The following is an 18009-nucleotide window of genomic DNA, read 5'->3' as shown; positions in this document are numbered from 1 at the left end:
ATGATGTGGCAACACAAACATTAAATGCCGTTGACAATGAAGGGAAAATTCACATCATATGTAGACGAGCAAATCGGCTAACCAATCACATAAATTCAGCTGTTCATGAGATGATGTATGATGATGATGTATAATGATAAGAGCGGCCCTCACTTTTTTGTTTGTTTTCAGAGCGACTGCTAAACGGTCTCTCTGTCTTTCTGTCTGCAACGTTTCTGTCAGAGTCACATGGCGGTGGAAGGGCCTCATCTCCCAGTGAGACCACCTGGGTGGAGACAGGCGGGGCCTATCCATGGCCTCTGACCCCTGTACATGACTCCACCAATCAGAAGCAGCTCCTCCAGTGACGGTGAGGTAAGTGAAGCTTGGCTGATTTCCAACCAAACCCCCTCCATTGTTGTGATGTGAGACCACCAATATACTGAACATGTCCTCGCTGTCGGGGAGAAACCTCTCATCTCCATATTCTTAGGTTGCGCTATGCTCAGCTTTGTGTGTTTGTGTGTACCAAATAACAATGATTTCATTGGCTGAGTATGGAATGTGATATGATACCTGATTTATGGCAAAATAAATGGTTATGGCAAAACTTAACTTAAATAATAATCACTATTATGGGCCTATAAAACATTTATTCAGCTCTTTTGAATGCATTAATTGCATACACTATTCGGTGGTATATTTTCTGCCTATTGGGGTCGAAACCAAAAAGACAGAAAATGCATTTTTAGCCATTTTGCGGACGAATATTCGGTGCATCACTAAAACAGATGCATTGCATCAGCTACCTTTTGCTACTTTGTGTGACACTTTAGTTTGACAGTTAGTTAAACGCAATAACTAAGTAACTAACTTGGTTTGACAAAGTAGGGCATTCATGAAAAAGGTTCTGTCACAATATCAGTATGTTTTTGTTATTCTATACAATATTTGATGTATGTTAGATTAACCTTTTGTTATGCTTACAGGATAAGAATAATATAAGGTCCTATTGTGTCATGGATATTGTTTAGCTAAAACAAGATACTGTCTTTATCAGTGTGATCAAAAGTTAATCCGATTTAAAATAAATAAATAAAAAGACAAGGCAGGACAAGACTCCTCCAAAATATGAGTTTTGGTTTTTATTGTTCTGCAGTTACAAACCGACACCATATACTGTCCCACTGACAGAACACTACAGTATCTACCAGTTTCAACTTTATATTCAATCACAATTCAAGTCAGCCATTTAATCAGGCACTCCTGGTGAAATGAAGACGTTATTTATGCTTTGTTTGACAATTAAGTGCTGCCAAGTTAGGTGCACCATAACAAAGGCTACACGGTATCTACTAATGATGAGCTACAACACACAGTATCTGGTGTCCCTATTTTGGGTATGTCATTGTAGACAGACAATTTGTCAGTCATTTAAAAGAAATAGCCGATCTACAAGCAAACAACACACTCAAAGGCCCAGGCGGTGGCGTAACCGTCTGGGCACCCGACTGGTAATCCAGTCGCAGTGTGCCGCGGGTTCGACTCCCGAGCCCGACACGGCCTTTACTGCATGTCTTCCCCCATCTCTCTCCCGTTTCCTGTCAGCCTACTGTCTGTCCCTTCAAAAGCCAATAAAAGGCGTAAGCCGCAAAAAATATCTTTTTAAAAAAAAACAACACGCTCAAATGCGACAAGTTGTTACAGTAACTTGTCGATCGGCTATTTTGGCTATTCGTCAAGAATGGGCTAAAAGAGCTGATGGAAAAAAAGTGAGAAGTTTTGTTCACTTTTTGGAAATTGAAATACTGGTGGACTATATCCAAAACGATCCTCCTGTATGACATCATAGCTTATCAGAGTTAGACACTAACATTCTTGGGCACATTCATTTGTAGATTATTTAATGTTACATTGTCACTGTTAACCCGGTGCTCTCTATATTAGACAGTAGAAACAGTTTTTTCAAATATTTTTGGGACATGATATGAGTGACAATCAAATCCAATCACAGAAACATAATTTCAGGATAGTCAAATATTTGTGTCACTTTTACCATTTGAATAATAAAAAAAACCCACATTTGAATATATAAATATTTCTGCATAATAGAGCTACAATTGACCAGCAATTGTAAAAACAAAACAAAAAACAAATAAAAATAATAAACTGAGCAATTCATCCTGCACCTACTACAATAGCTCAACATCATATGATATAACAGATTATTAAATATATGCTTTGCCAAGTATTTCATGGGGGGAATTTTGATTAAAAAAAAGAAAAACAAAAAAAAAACTACAAAGGAAGCTGCTAGCCAATGTTCTATAGAAAGCTCACTTCCTTGACAAGGCACTTGACTTAATATCAGCAGTTAAGGCAGTTAGTTACATACAATGCAACGGTCCGATAACATTTATCTCACACCAGATGGCCTCATTACACTTACAAAAAATACTGCATACAGGCCTCTTCGAGGTATACTCCACTTTACCTCATGTCTTTATGGGCAGGATTAATATTCAATACATGGAGCTGAGTCCATGAACGCACTCTTTAAATCACCTATGGAGGAAACTGAAATCAACAGCTTGTCTGCATGGCAGTCATTCTCCCCACCACCACTAGGGGGCAATGGTCTTGACAACTGCTTGAGAGCCAAGTCTGTTCTGGCATTGTAGGTTTAGACAACAAAGTGCCATGTTGAGAATGGGTACGAATCTTTTTGCTTTCTGAGCTGGTATTGCATGACATCAAAACGACATGCTCCGGATGGCAGGGCTTTGACACAGGACTACACAGACAATCACAGCAAAGTGTTTAAAAGTCAATATAGTGTATTTTCTGTGACTGACACCTCACTCAACAACCCTTTATCAATGGGTGTCTGTGACACACGTGTTTGACATGAAGATGCGTTTGTTATTATTACTTCTATAAAAGATACAAAACAAACACCTATAGAATTATTTAAATTAGAAACACTATTTCACTCAAGTCTGGACCAAACACAGGCGAAATCTGGATGTGTTTGAGTGGGAAAACTCTCACTCAGAGACCACAGAACATCTCTTTCCACATGGTGCTTCTTCCAAACATGAGACATAACCTACAGTATTTGCTGGTAGAGTGTGTGTACCATATAAAGACACGAGGACCTTGCATTGCTACATGTCATTCCTATCTCTCGTCTCCTGCTATTCCTGTCTCACTACTACTTACTGTCAAATATAGCAGAAAAAATGAATCCTACATGATTCTTTATCCATTTGCAAATTCCACAGAATCAATGCCCATTAAAGATATATTTTATATTTACATCAACATGTCATTGTCCATCTTTTCTTCCACGTCATGTACAAACATTAGCTAAACATCCAAAGTATGAAAAATGAGAAGGGAAACCTGAACCCCATCAGCCATTACACTTTCAGAATGCACTGTACATACAGATCTCTTGGCTCTGTTCTGTAAGGGTGCTAATAAACAAGTATATCTTTATACAGTGACTTTTCTTCTCTCGTTTCATATTTCAGACTTTGGCCAGTTTGGAAACCATATCTAACACTTTGGCTGGATTTGATTATCCAACCACATATCACGAAACGTACCCCCTGTCACACGTCAAGTACAGTACAGTACAGTACAGTACAGTACAGTACAGTACAGTACAGTACAGTACAGTACAGTACAGTACAGTACAGTACAGTACAGTACAGTACAATGTTATCCTTTCCCCCCTCTGTTCATGTTGACGTACAGTTTCCATTTTGCAGATTGTCAGGTATACACACATTAAGGTTAGCCACTTTTCTCCGGTAGACAAAATGGAAGGTGGTTGCATGTGGGCGGCTGTGAATCTCAGCTTTGATTCGCTGAGGATACGTGTCTGGAGCTAACTGCTGACTCGTGTCCTCAGTAAGCAGGAATAGTGCGTAATTTTCAGGGTCAGCCACCTTGAATTTGAAGGCACAGACTGAGCAGATTTCTTCTGTGGTAGAATATGGTTGAACAATCAGGGTTTTGGCTGTGCAGCCTGTGTCCACTTCTTGTAAGGCGACGCGTAGATAGTTCTATTGGGAACAAATATGCTTATATTAAGGACAAATGCTCTTAGTTCATAGGTTTAGTTTAGTATAGCAAAGCCGTTTTCACAAATGCCACCAACAGAACAAATGCTGGCCAAAACCTCCACAAAGAAGACAAAAGGAATGAAACCAAAATAATGTATTATGCAAGTCAGAAACTATAGCCAGACAAAAGCAGATGCACAAAAGCCTTAAAAGAATTAAATGACAAATTCCAGCTATTGGAATATGAGACGTTGTAACAGGGGCAACACAACACCAAACTATGGAATGTAATGGTGCTTTTCCACTGCTCAACTCGATTCCATTCGCTTTGATTGTTTTCCATTGGGCAAAAGTGGTACCTGGTTAGGTTTTCTTTTTGTATCACCTCCGTTGAGGTTCCAAGGGATTGGGCAGAGACAATCATCAATTTAGCTCTCTCCTAAGCAGAGGGTTGGACGTTGCTATGACAAACAGCTACAAACCCTCAAAGCTGGACATAGGAGGGGCTAGTGCCCCTCAAAAATAGTCTACAAGCTCTCCGAGTCTGTGCAACATTTTCCGTAGTAGAAGACATGCTGGCTTTTATGGAATCCAAATCTGCAGTGTAAAACGTACAGTAAAGCGAGTAGAATCGAGCTGGCACCATGCAATGGAAAATGGAGCCCGACCGATGCCACATTTGTGGTTCCAATGCCGATGCCAAGTCATGCGATCACTGATAATTTGACCAATATTTCAACAAAAATAGCTTATCTACAAGTTCACAATGCATCACAATGCGTTATGAGCTTGTACCATGAGCATGAGATTTCTTGAAATGAAATGACGTCCAAAATTGGGACACCAGGTTGGTGGAAAATGGGACACATCGGCTGAATAATTGCTGCTGAAATAACATGACATGACATATTGGCCAAACTCAGTCATATGTATCGGTCTGACTCCAGTGGAAAAGCACCATAAGGATGTATCGGTCTGACTCCAGTGGAAAAGCACCATAAGGAGCACAACATGAAAGCTTGTGATGTTTCACGCACATGCAAAAACACAATTTGCACACAAAACTACAAGACAGGTTAAGTTAGATGAGATAGAAGACAAGACAACAATGTTGTTAATACATACAGTATAGTAATATCAAACCTAAATGTCGCTTATTGCAATCAGCAACCCCTTTTGTTCCCTGGCAGGAATTCATTCCTAACTCAACACTAATGCCAAAATTGTTACAGAGTGCCTTTTAAGATGTTAATGCAAGAGAACATCAGAGAACGAACCCTCTCTGATTAGGTAGCAGTTTCCATGCACTCTTCTGATGCCAAAAAGATTAAATTTGGAGTTGTGGGGGTGACAACTTAGACTCACTGCCTGGGCTCAAGGTGGATTCAGGTATGGCTTGATACCTGGAAGTCATCAACAGAGGGCGCGATGCGCTGGGTGGTGCGCCGCCGGTGCCACTGGTGCAGGGTGTTCCTGGCCTCCGAGCTCAGCACGCGGGCCGCCTGCTCCTCCTGGAAGTTCTTGATGAGGGCCATGGCTCCGTAGGCACTGGTCAGGTAGTAGCCCCCTGAGGGAGAAGGTTCCAAGGAGAAACAGGGTATGAGAATGGACGGGAGGGGCGAGGGTGGATGTATTAACCCAGTGATTCTCAATGTTTTATCTATGCGACCCCACTCTACACTGTAAAGCCCTCAGTGTTAATTTAACTCTTAGGGTGTACAGATGGAACTGCTTCCATTTACACTCAAGAGTTACAGGTGGTCTGAGAACCAATGTGTAAAACATTTTCAACCTGGCAAAAAAGGCTCTCTAATCTTGTAGATCGGCTAACGCACGCACGCACGCACGCACGCACGCACGCACGCACGCACGCACTTGTGAAAGTAACTAGTTCGATCTTATAAAGCACCATAAATAATAGCATATTTCTTATAGGGAGTGGTTGGGAACGGTCACATCTGAACCCATTCCAATTCATTCAAATCAACCTTTCCACTGGAACTTCCTACCAACGTCAACATGGGAGGTTTCCTCCAAAAGCCCAACTTTGTTCAAGCTGTCTGTCTAATCAACTACATTCATTGGCTGGCATGATCAAAGGGAAATGACGAATTCCTGCAAGAATCTATGAGGCAAAAAGACCTCTGGTTTTACACAGTGTTCTGGTTGCCTAGCACCTCAGTGATACTGGCTGATAACATTCTCCATCTCACATTAACACAGGATGTAGAGTTATTTACCTGCATTCTTGCAATAAGTCAACAATGCCATCAGTTACTGGAGGGGGGCGCTAATGCAACATACACAACATTTCCTTTTCTCACTGATACGAACACAGCTATTCAAATGTAAATAGCTGCCTTCCGGTGGAACAACACTAAAATACTTCCTGCAAAACAGTACATCCAAGCTAATAGAAACTGCAGGCTTTATATTCCTGAAAAGTTGCAATGCAAAAATGGAAAAAAAAATCTGCCTAACAATGATGTCACTTTTCTGTGACATCATTGTTCAGACAGGTTTCTGAACTGCCCACAGGCCTCCTATGAGACACAGAAATGGTGGTATCATGAACATTAGTGAGGAATGAAGATGGGTTGAAAAATATTTTTCTGTCTGCCCACTCTTTCTTCTTTTTCCCCTTCTGAAATATACACTCGGAAGCGATATTGCCCTTTGCCCCTGTTAAGTGTTGACTTGATGCCATATGTAGTCCTGAAGAAAGCAAGGATGTTACAGAGACACTGGAGATGGAGTCACTTGGAGGAACTGCACTTGTGTCCTATGTATACATAGAAATGCTGATATTGTACTGCTTTTTCCAAATAAAATATTTGTCTTTGATTGTAAAACTACAATTCTTGGGTGTCTAAGGTTTTGTTCAGACTGCAGACATATTCAATTTAGGGCTGGCCGTCTACACTCTTAAGTGATCGATCGGGTGTGTCCAATCAGACATCATCATCTGTACTGGTGGCTGTCGTAATGATGTAACAACATAAACATGAGTAACTTCCACTTCCAACTTCCACTCTGTCACACGATGGTGATCTAGATAGTCGATCTACAAGATCATAATGCCTCATGTCGCGACATCAAGTGACATGATAAATCAACAAGATTTGAGTTAAAAACGTTCGCTCTGAAAGAATATATATTCAAAGATTTGCGCCACATAAATTAACTTTGATTTTACAACCCCAATACATTGGGGTCCCAGAGATTAAATAGGGGACAGTAGCCTAATTCAGGTCAAACCGGGGGCCCTTGAAATGAAAATCACTGCTATAGCCGTAAATATCTTCTCTTATGGGGGTCCTTGGCATATGTTTTCAAATGTGGGTCCGAGGGCTAATTGGTGTCTATTTGGGGGTCCTTGACATGAAAAAGTTTGGGACCCAACCCCTGGCCTAAAGAAGCAGGAATGAACGGAGCACACCTTCCCCGTGCAGCAGAGAGGGGTCCAATAGCTCCATCATGTACTGGATGTCCGAGTCCAGCTGAGGCATGTCGCACTGGGCCACCACGTAGGTCAACATGGGCAGGAAGTCATCGGCCCCGTACATCCTCCCTAGGGTGCAAGGAAACGGACAACAGACCGGGGAGGCAAGGTAAGGAGGATGGGTGTGATAGCTACATTGTTCATTCAGACAGACAGACAGACAGACAGACAGGCAAACATGCACGCACACACACACAAACGTATGCACATCAAACTTTTAGGATGGCAATTTGTGAATGCGATTATTATCTTTTTAATGTGTGTGCCATTTGTAACCGTAACCCAAAGCCTTTTGTGCACTGTGCATTGTGAGCTTGAAGATTGGATATTTTTTCTAAATGTAGAACGTACGTATAACTCAAGCATAACTTGAACCCTAATCACAAGCCCTAATCTACTGTATAAATGCCTAATACTTAGCCAAACTCTGGTTAGTCTCTTATCCGGCTAAAACCATAAATCATAGACATGTCATAGATATCTGACAGTATAAATGACACAGGCTGGTCACATGACCATCCAATCCTCATGATTCTATTTTTCTACCACAAAACAAACATGTCTGACCTGACGAAGATGTTATAGTGTATTAGTGACATCGAAATCCACACTTCTCTAGCGCTTACTTTGAACAGCATACCTGAGTTATCCTGCATGATTGTATAGATGAGTTTACACACTCGCAGCAGCAGGGACACCTTCTTCTCGGGAGAGTACAACTTCCTCATGTTGACGAACTTGTGTCGGATCTTCTCGATGGCCACGGAGTCGGGGGGCACGGCCCCGTCCACCCCGAGGTCTTGGGGTCTCTTGGCCTTAGCCAGGGCCAGGTTCTCCTTCAGCTGTTGCCAAGCGCCACTGCTCACCTGAAGAACACAAGAAAGATCCAAATGAGTGACCTTTTTTCAGTGATTTTCAAACTCTCTGTGTAGGTGTGCCTAGAGATTCTGACTTTCACATTGGTGGATACCAATGTGAAAGTCAGAATCTCTAGGCACACCTGCACATAGTGGAAAGAGACTCAAGCTGGAAAGAGACTCAGTCAAGATTGGCAATTTTCACAAGTAAAAAGAATATATTCTTTTCACCTGTAAAGGCATGCACAGCACAACACAGGGACGCACAGATTGAAAGTGGTTTAAATATACTGACTTAATTAAGTTAAGAAAGTTATTCATAAACAGGTGAACTCTTTGACACTCCCTCCCCTGTCAATAATAGAGAAAGAGCTTATCAGAAACCCCTTTAATAGGGGCATCATTTCTGATTTATACTCTATGTTAGTAGAATTCTCTCCTGAATCCTCTGAATCCAAATATAATGCATGGAAGGCTGATTTACAAGAGGAATTGACATTGGAAGAGTGGAGCACAGCCTGTATGGAGGCTCAATCCCAGACGGGTAACACTCGGTTAAAACTATTGCAATATAATTGGCTAATAAGGGTGTATAACACTCCAGAGAAATTAAATAAATTTAGTGTAGATATTCCAGATACTTGTATCAGATGTGTTATGGAAGCACTGCATTGTACATGTGACAGCTCTATGGTCACTGCATAGCACATGTGACAGCTCTATGGTCACTGCATAGTACATGTGACAGCTCTATGGTCACTGCATAGTAGTACATGTGACAGCTCTATGGTCACTGCATAGTAGTACATGTGACAGCTCTATGGTCACTGCATAGTAGTACATGTGACAGCTCTATGGTCACTGCGTTGTACATGTGACAGCTCTATGGTCACTGCGTTGTACATGTGACAGCTCTATGGTCACTGCATATAGCACATGTGACAGCTCTATGGTCACTGCATAGTACATGTGACAGCTCTATGGTCACTGCATAGTACATGTGACAGCTCTATGGTCACTGCATAGTACATGTGACAGCTCTATGGTCACTGCATGCATAGCACATGTGACAGCTCTATGGTCACTGCATAGCACATGTGACAGCTCTATGGTCACTGCATAGCACATGTGACAGCTCTATGGTCACTGCATATAGCACATGTGACAGCTCTATGGTCACTGCATAGCACATGTGACAGCTCTATGGTCACTGCATAGCACATGTGACAGCTCTATGGTCACTGCATTGTACATGTGACAGCTCTATGGTCGCTGCATAGCACATGTGACAGCTCTATGGTCACTGCATAGCACATGTGACAGCTCTATGGTCACTGCATAGCACATGTGACAGCTCTATGGTCACTGCATAGTACATGTGACAGCTCTATGGTCACTGCATAGTACATGTGACAGCTCTATGGTCACTGCATGCATAGCACATGTGACAGCTCTATGGTCACTGCATAGCACATGTGACAGCTCTATGGTCACTGCATAGTACATGTGACAGCTCTATGGTCACTGCATAGCACATGTGACAGCTCTATGGTCACTGCATATAGCACATGTGACAGCTCTATGGTCACTGCATAGTACATGTGACAGCTCTATGGTCGCTGCATAGCACATGTGACAGCTCTATGGTCACTGCATAGTACATGTGACAGCTCTATGGTCACTGCATAGCACATGTGACAGCTCTATGGTCACTGCATAGCACATGTGACAGCTCTATGGTCACTGCATACTAGTGACAGCTCTATGGTCACTGCATAGTACATGTGACAGCTCTATGGTCACTGCGTTGTACATGTGACAGCTCTATGGTCACTGCATAGTACATGTGACAGCTCTATGGTCACTGCATAGCACATGTGACAGCTCTATGGTCACTGCATAGCACATGTGACAGCTCTATGGTCACTGCATACTAGTGACAGCTCTATGGTCACTGCATAGTACATGTGACAGCTCTATGGTCACTGCGTTGTACATGTGACAGCTCTATGGTCGCTGCATAGCACATGTGACAGCTCTATGGTCGCTGCGTTGTACATGTGACAGCTCTATGGTCACTGCATAGTACATGTGACAGCTCTATGGTCACTGCATAGTACAAGTGACAGCTCTATGGTCACTGCATAGCACATGTGACAGCTCTATGGTCGCTGGAGGTGTCAAAGTTGTTGACACGATGTGTGGCTATCTGCCAAGGTACTGTAGCAAGGAAAGGAAACACTGCAAGGAATAATCATGCTTATTATCATATCTCCAATTCTCACCTGGAAGTCATGCAAGGCCACTTCCACCACACTCTTCAGAGGTTTAAGGACACACTTATGCATGGCCTTCTCCAGCACTTGGTCTGTGGAATGACACACGCAGCACGCACGCACGCACGCACGCACGCACACGCACACGCACACACACACACACACCACATTAAAATGTAGGCATATCAGGGAATGTTGTAATAGGCGAACATTGAGCAAAAACGTTGAGCTAAAATAGCAGATCTACAAGCTCACAGTGTATCACTTTGCAATGTGTCGTGGGCTTGTACATTGGGCTCTTTTGTTTTTCTACATACTTACTTCGTACAACAAAGTACAGTGTATAGGGTTTAAGTGGTTAATAAGAAGACGAGGCTCTTATGCAGAGCAGCTTCCAAGCACGAGATCAGAGTAAATGACATGAACCCTAGTCAATAAATGACAGGGTAAACTACGGTCACGCAAGGAGAGCACAAAGACAAACAGCGTATGGCTTCAAAGAAGCTCTGATACCAGGTGAACCTAGCATCTATCTACTATGATACCAGGTGAACCTAGCATCTGTCTACTATGCTACCAGGTGAACCTAGCATCTGTCTACTATGATACCAGGTGAAGCTAGCATCTATCTGTCTAAACCACTGGTTCTATGATACCAGGTGAATCTAGTATCTATCTCTCTAAACCACTGGTTCTATGATACCATGTGAACCTAGTATCTATCTCTCTAAACCACTGGTTCTATGATACCAGGTGAACCTAGTATCTATCTCTATAAACCACTGGTTCTATGATACCAGGTGAACCTAGTATCTATCTCTCTAAACCACTGGTTCTATGATACCAGGTGAACCTAGTATCTGTTCTAAACCACTGGTTCCCAAACCTTTTCGTGTCAAGGACCCCCAAATTGACACCAACTAGCCCGCGGACCCCCATTTGAAAAGAGGAGGACCCCCCAGTTTGACATGCATTAGTCTACGGACGGACCCCCATTTAATGACATTTCCAGGGGGTGAGGTAGAAGGAGTGAGTAGTGCTAGGGGGTGAGGTAACTTCTGCAGAGTTGGGTCATTCAAGGCCAGCTCATTCCCAGCAGCCTTTACTCATCTCAGAGGACAAAAAGCCTGGTCGCGACCTACTGCAGGGGTTCCATCGTACAGTACGTATTTCCAATTTATCCCCCCAGAATTTAATTTGACGAATCACAACACTTTCATTCACGAAGAATGTAAACAGAATTGTAAAGCACAAACACACATTGTGTGCATGTGTGTTTACAATTCTGTTTACATTCTCACACAACCTAAATCAACTCCTAAATTAAATTGTATGAGTAAAATGAACTAAATAATTCAACTTTTTTAGAAGGGTGCTCAAAGATATCAGACTGGAATACTCATCCATAGTTTTTTTACCTCACAATGTATGAATGAATGAACCATTGTAAGGCGCTTTGAGCACTTGGAAAAGCGCTATAAAAATGCAATCCATTCATTCATTATTAATGATTATGAGGACAGCTTTGCTGGTATTCAATGGGAATCCTCCTGTTCTGTTGTGACTAACACTTCTTCCCAACAGGTTGTGTGTGTCACAAGCTCGCTCTGTTGAACTGGAAAATTGCAGAGTCTGCGTAAATCGGTGCATTTTGCCGAGTCTATACCGTAGGCTGGCAGTAATTTTCCAGCACTTTTGAGAACGAGCTCTTGACACCCCGACGCAGCTGGGAAGCGTTTTGTCAGATGGTGTCCTCACAATACAATGATAGAATGTTAATATCAGATTAGTCGCCGTTTTGACCGTAGCAGGGGGGGGGGGGGGGGGGGGGCAGTCAGGGGGAACACAAATGAGCCGCTCCACAAGTTCACAAGTCATAACGCATCACTTGCGAAGAGACGTAGGTGTAGAGGGGTGAAAATGGAGCGGAGCAATTACAGTCAACCTCTACTTTACTAAAGTATAGATAAGAGGATTTACGTAGGTTAAGTCAATGGCTTTGTGGAGGTTATTCACAAATCATCTTGGCAAAACAGAGAGAACGCGTGCGTGCGTGCGTGCGTGCGTGCGTGCGTGCGTGCGTGCGTGCCCAGAGCCAGGAGTCCTGTCTTTTCCAGGAAAACAACACCCCCCCCCCCCCCAGACATGTGGCCCAAGTTCACCTTTTGGCTACACAGAGAAAGGCCGGGGTAGCGCGGGGTGACCTTTTTGACCTTGGACAAGACTGCAGCCCTGCTTATTGTAAGGAGACAGCTCCAACACAGGAGGTAGCCAGCCAAGCCACAGCCAAATGCTTGGTAGGCCTTTATAACACACTGCTAAGGCATAAATATATCACCAGTGACGATCAAGGGAAAACCCGGGTTGTTTACATTGCACTCAATTGCTGAACAAACACACTCTGGTTCTTATGTTTACGAAGGGAAGTACATTGTGAAATAAGCGCATATTACTGGACATACTGTAGGTTGTGCGTTAACTTGTGTGCAGGCACAACACGCACTAAATATTCGATGTGGCGTGCATACTCATGCACGCCACGGGCAAGCCTAGCACACAGAAACAGACACATTTCCTTACTGATCATTTCCTGCAATGGAGAGGCCGGTGTGTGTGTGTGTGTGTGTGTGTGTGTGTCCAGAGCCAGGAGTCTACTTTGTAGGTTGAGCAATGTTTGTTGTTTTGTTCCATTTGGCCGACTAATCTGTTAAAGGACTTTACGGTAAAGGAGTGACCGAGGTGGTAAAACATTAACACTGGTGGAAAAGAAAGACCCTAGGTCAAACAATGACAATCTTCTAGCCCAGTGTTTTCCAAACGTAGGGTCGTGACCTACTTTGGGCTGTGTGTGGAGCCATTGTTATGGGTCGCGGGACCCTGTCTTTCAACCTCTTCAGAAGTGTTCATGAACAAATTGAAAAAAAAAATCTGAGAAATTTCCAATAATAGCCGTTTAAGTACTATTTGAAATAAGGCTTAACCCATTTTGACCTGAGATCAGATTCTAAAAATGTCTTCTACATCCTGACAGTTTTCTGAAAAAGCTATGTTTCTATGTCAGTCTTTTTCGATTTTTCAAAAATAGCAGACCTACAAGCTTGTAGCGCGCCACTCGGTGGCGCGCTACGAGCTTGTAGATCTGCTATTTTTCAATAGCTAAAGCATAACATAATGCTAACACCAAAAGGGGTCCCCGCCCCAAAATGGGTTAAATCAGGGGTCTTCAACAGGGGGTCTGGGACCCCTAGGGGGTCCTCAGAGTTACTACAAGGGATCCATCATATGTTGGATTAGAATCCAACATATTAATAGAAAAGATAATGAGTGTCAAACAAGTCTATGAAGCTATATATGAAATCCATGAAAACGTTTAATCTGCAACATTTATATACAGTGTCTAGTGGGGGTCCCTGCCTGAAAAAGACCCCTGGCTTAAAAGATTCATATACAATGTATTTTTGGTACATGTAGATCTGTTTTGGGTCTGGTTGTCTGTTTTGGGTCTGGGTACTTTAACCCATTTTGGGCGGGAACCCCTTATGGTGTTAGTATTATGTTATGCTTCAGCTATTGAAAAATAGCAGATGTACAAGCTCATAGGTCTGCTATTTTTGAAAAATCGAAGAACGACTGACATAGAAACATAGCTTTTTCAGAAAACTGTCATTTTCAAACTGATCTCAGGTCAAAATGGGTTAATTTGTCTCAATGTCACAACTGTACATGAGAAATGACCCCATAGTGGTAATACTGAAACCTACTGTTAGGTTTCAGTTTGTATTTTTTGTAAAACCACAGTCATATGAGCATGCTAACAAAAATCCACAACCACCGACTAATAAATAGGCACACACATACACACACACACACACACACACACACACACACACACACACACACACACACACACACACACACACACACCCGCAGCCAAAACACACCCACACACAGTCACACACACACTGTATTGTTTATATGAGGTAATGCTTGTATGCTGTCCCGGTGTCCCCTCATGTCTTGTTATGTCAGTTTTGTTTCAATGTCCTACGGATGGAAATTAGCATCTCTGCTAAATCTGGTGTATTTACGCTACATTTGTAATGTAATTTTCATTAACCCATTCAGGCCTGACGTCGAAATAAAAAAAACGTTCGCTCTGAAAGAAAATATATATTCAAAGATTTGTGCCGCATTTTTACGATTTTCCAAAAATAGCAGACCTACAAGTTCATAGCGCGCCACTCGGTGGCGCGCTATGAGCTTGTAGATCTGCTATTTTTCAATAGCTAAAGTATAACATAATGCTTAGTTAAAACACCAAAAGGGGTTCCCGCCCAAAATGGGTTAAAAACTATAATATGACACAGATGCGTCCTCAGGTCTAAATGGGTTAATATACTCTGTCCCTTCCAAATAAACAAATAAAGTTAAGTAAAGTAAATGCTGATATAATGCTGCCACCAGCTGCATTACATGTGACATATACACACTCAGGAATGGATCCTTGAACCCACACTTCATTATTACAGAATGGTTTGACAGAGAGAATCATGCGCAGGCTGGAAGTGAACTATGGCATGTATCCAGCCGTTTGTGCATGCACCTCCCTCCTATGGGATGTATCCAGCCGTTTGTGCATGCACCTCCCTCCTATGGGATGTATCCAGCCGTTTGTGCCTCCGGCCATCGCGCGTGAACTTTGTTGCCGCCCGGATGTCTTGAATCCTGATTTACGAGCCTGAAAACGAAGGCTTCGCGCTTTGATCCACATCCTCCCTGCAGCGCACACCGACTGCCCTTGGTAAGCTGTTCACAGTTCACCACCATAAATCAGACTGCCCTTGGTAAGCTGTTCACCACCATAAGTCAGACTGCCCTTGGTAAGCTGTTCACCACCATAAGTCAGACTGCCCTTGGTAAGCTGTTCACCACCATAAGTCAGACTGCCCTTGGTAAGCTGTTCACCACCATAAGTCAGACTGCCCTTGGTAAGCTGTTCACCACCATAAGTCAGACTGCCCTTGGTAAGCTGTTCACCACCATAAGTCAGACTGCCCTTGGTAAGCTGTTCACCACCATAAGTCAGGGTGTGTCCACAGTTTTCCAACTCTTCCGTCTAGCAACACTGCTTCTGCTTGTCCTGCCTCTTTAAGATCACATCCTGGAGGGAAAAAACCTCTTCACTTCTGACTGTTAAATTTAACTCTGAGAGTTGTAAACATGGACCCGTACAGCTTCAGGATTTTGCTGTTATATCCTCTGCAAACACTGCAAACTTCTTCTAACTTTTAACAACTATCATAATACCAAATATCTGAAAATAGCTGATCAATAGATAAAACCTCTGAGTTGTAAACGTGGACCCATACGCCTTCAGGATTTTGGAGTTGTACCCTCTGCAAACACTACGAACGTTTAACTATTTCCCTCTATACCAAATATAGCTATCTGAAAATAGCTGATCTACAAGCTCGACCCATTGTGTGAGCTTGTAGATCTGCTATATTCACCGAATGTTCAACCCCCCCCCCCCCCCCCCCCCCCCGAGTAGGGACTCTTTCAAGTGGTTTAAACCAGCGTAAATAAAAGTGCTTTCAAGTGTAAACAGTTCCTCTTTCCCATAAAGTTGTGAAGGTTTCTACTCCAGTCCAAAGTAACTACTCCTCCCGCCATAAACATTCTGTCTGGGAGGACGAGTTCCACTTCTATTTCCCTTTGAACAGATTGCAGGGGATTTAACATGACATCAGACCCGATGGGTCTGCGCCGGCTTTGTCCGGGTTTGAACTCCTTTAGATTTCCCTGCATGCAAAAATAAAAATAAAAGAACAAAAAAAGAGGGGGGGGGGGGGGGAAGCCAAAAACAACACAAAAGTACAGCTGCTCTATTATTATCTACTCTTCCAGCTTTTTCCTTTTTTTTTTTCTCTTTTTTTTTTTAATATTGCTGCTGTCGGGCAGAAACATGTCTCCATATTATAACCGTTTGTGTTTTGAGCTTGTAGATCTGCTACTTTTGAATTTGAATCCTGAAAAACAGTGGGACACATGAGGTTTCCACCTGAGACCATATACTTATGCTGTTATTTGGAGTGGATTGCTGGAGAGCAATGTTTTGTTTTGATTTACTTGACAATATCTATCTACCTACATACATACATACTGTACCTACCTACCTACCTGTTATGGCAATTCTATCCTGAAGATGGTTTACTTAATACTTATACTTACTTTACTTACGTACTTACTTACGTACTTGGACTATTCAAGGACAGCTCATTCTCTAGAATGGAATTATCATTCCTATTCTGAGAAAGACTTTGAGTGGGCAGCTGCTATATAGGGCAGCTTTATATTTGTGCGCGTTTCCCCTTAGCCAGGGGAATATTTGTGTGAGTGTTGCTGACTGCATGTGCGTATTCTGTGGTTCCGTGAGCAGCACGAGCAGAATGGGCCACTTCTCTGTCTCCGAACAAGGCAAGGCTGTTATTGTTGTCTTCTCTGTCTCTGAACAAGGCAAGGCTGTTATTGTTTACAAAGAACAAGGGAGGAGGGAAGAGCACAAAAGACAGCGTTGCATATTCATGCACGTACTGTGCTATGATCCAGTTGAGAAACGCCTGGTTGATGAAGCTGGTTAAGTCAGCAAGGAGTTAGGCTATTTCACAATCAGTCGTTACCACCAACCAGTTGTCTCGTCTCTTATGCGGCAGCCATGCTTATGGTCATTTTTATATTTAGCATCTGAAGACACGATAGGATGATTTACAGTATGAGTCATTAGCATTACTGCCATTCCAAATGCTCCAAGTTTGATGCTGTGGTGTGAGTTTAAGCACTTGATCTTTGTACATTAGCATGCCGTGAGCTTGTATATTGCTTGCTAATTTCGCTGTGCGATGGAGTCTAAATTATAAAGCACATACGGCTAGGCTATCTTGGACAATTTCCACCTATAATGACATGTCCAAAATAGGGACGCCTGGGTTAATGTGGTAATAAAGGCAAAGCGCCTTGAATAGAATAGGGTCACTCGTGGACACTGGCATTTCTGTGACCTAACCCTTGTATTAAAACAGACTAATATGGCAATTGGCAAGCGTCACACAGATAGCTATACTAGGTCTCTATTGGCAAGCGTCACACAGATAGCTATACTAGGTCTCTTGGCGCTTGAAGAGAATTGTCAATGAATGAAGTCATGCCCTTTCTCCCTTTCAAAGTTTAAATCACAGCAGTTTCACTTCCCATTGTGTTGAAATGGAAACAGGGGGAGATGACCTAAAATAGGAAATGGGGACATGCTTACACACACGACACGC

General features: G+C 42.7%; 1 protein-coding gene across 2 annotated transcripts in view; it reads right to left on the bottom strand.

The window, feature by feature from the left end:
- Positions 1–1150: 1150 nt before the first annotated feature.
- The window catches only part of LOC306922427 (ras and Rab interactor 2-like), a 68694-nt gene continuing 51835 nt past the window's right edge, over positions 1151–18009 (bottom strand). Inside the window, exons 9-13 of one of the 2 annotated variants that reach the window (XM_079500028.1) lie at positions 10697–10779; positions 8195–8420; positions 7492–7623; positions 5456–5619; positions 1151–4052 (exon numbers count right to left, since the gene is read on the bottom strand). In XM_079500028.1, the coding sequence (XP_079356154.1) occupies positions 3726–4052; positions 5456–5619; positions 7492–7623; positions 8195–8420; positions 10697–10779 (932 nt within the window). In that variant the 3' untranslated portion in view covers positions 1151–3725. Of the gene's footprint in view, positions 4053–5417; positions 5620–7491; positions 7624–8194; positions 8421–10696; positions 10780–18009 lie in introns of both variants that reach the window. The other variant, XM_079500029.1, reaches the window with a different exon arrangement.

This window comes from Electrona antarctica, assembly GCF_951216825.1.
Source record: "Electrona antarctica genome assembly, chromosome: 4".
NCBI lineage: Eukaryota > Metazoa > Chordata > Actinopteri > Myctophiformes > Myctophidae > Electrona > Electrona antarctica.
Note: the sequence above shows the minus strand (reverse complement) of the source record. Positions and strands in the feature narration are given on the sequence as shown.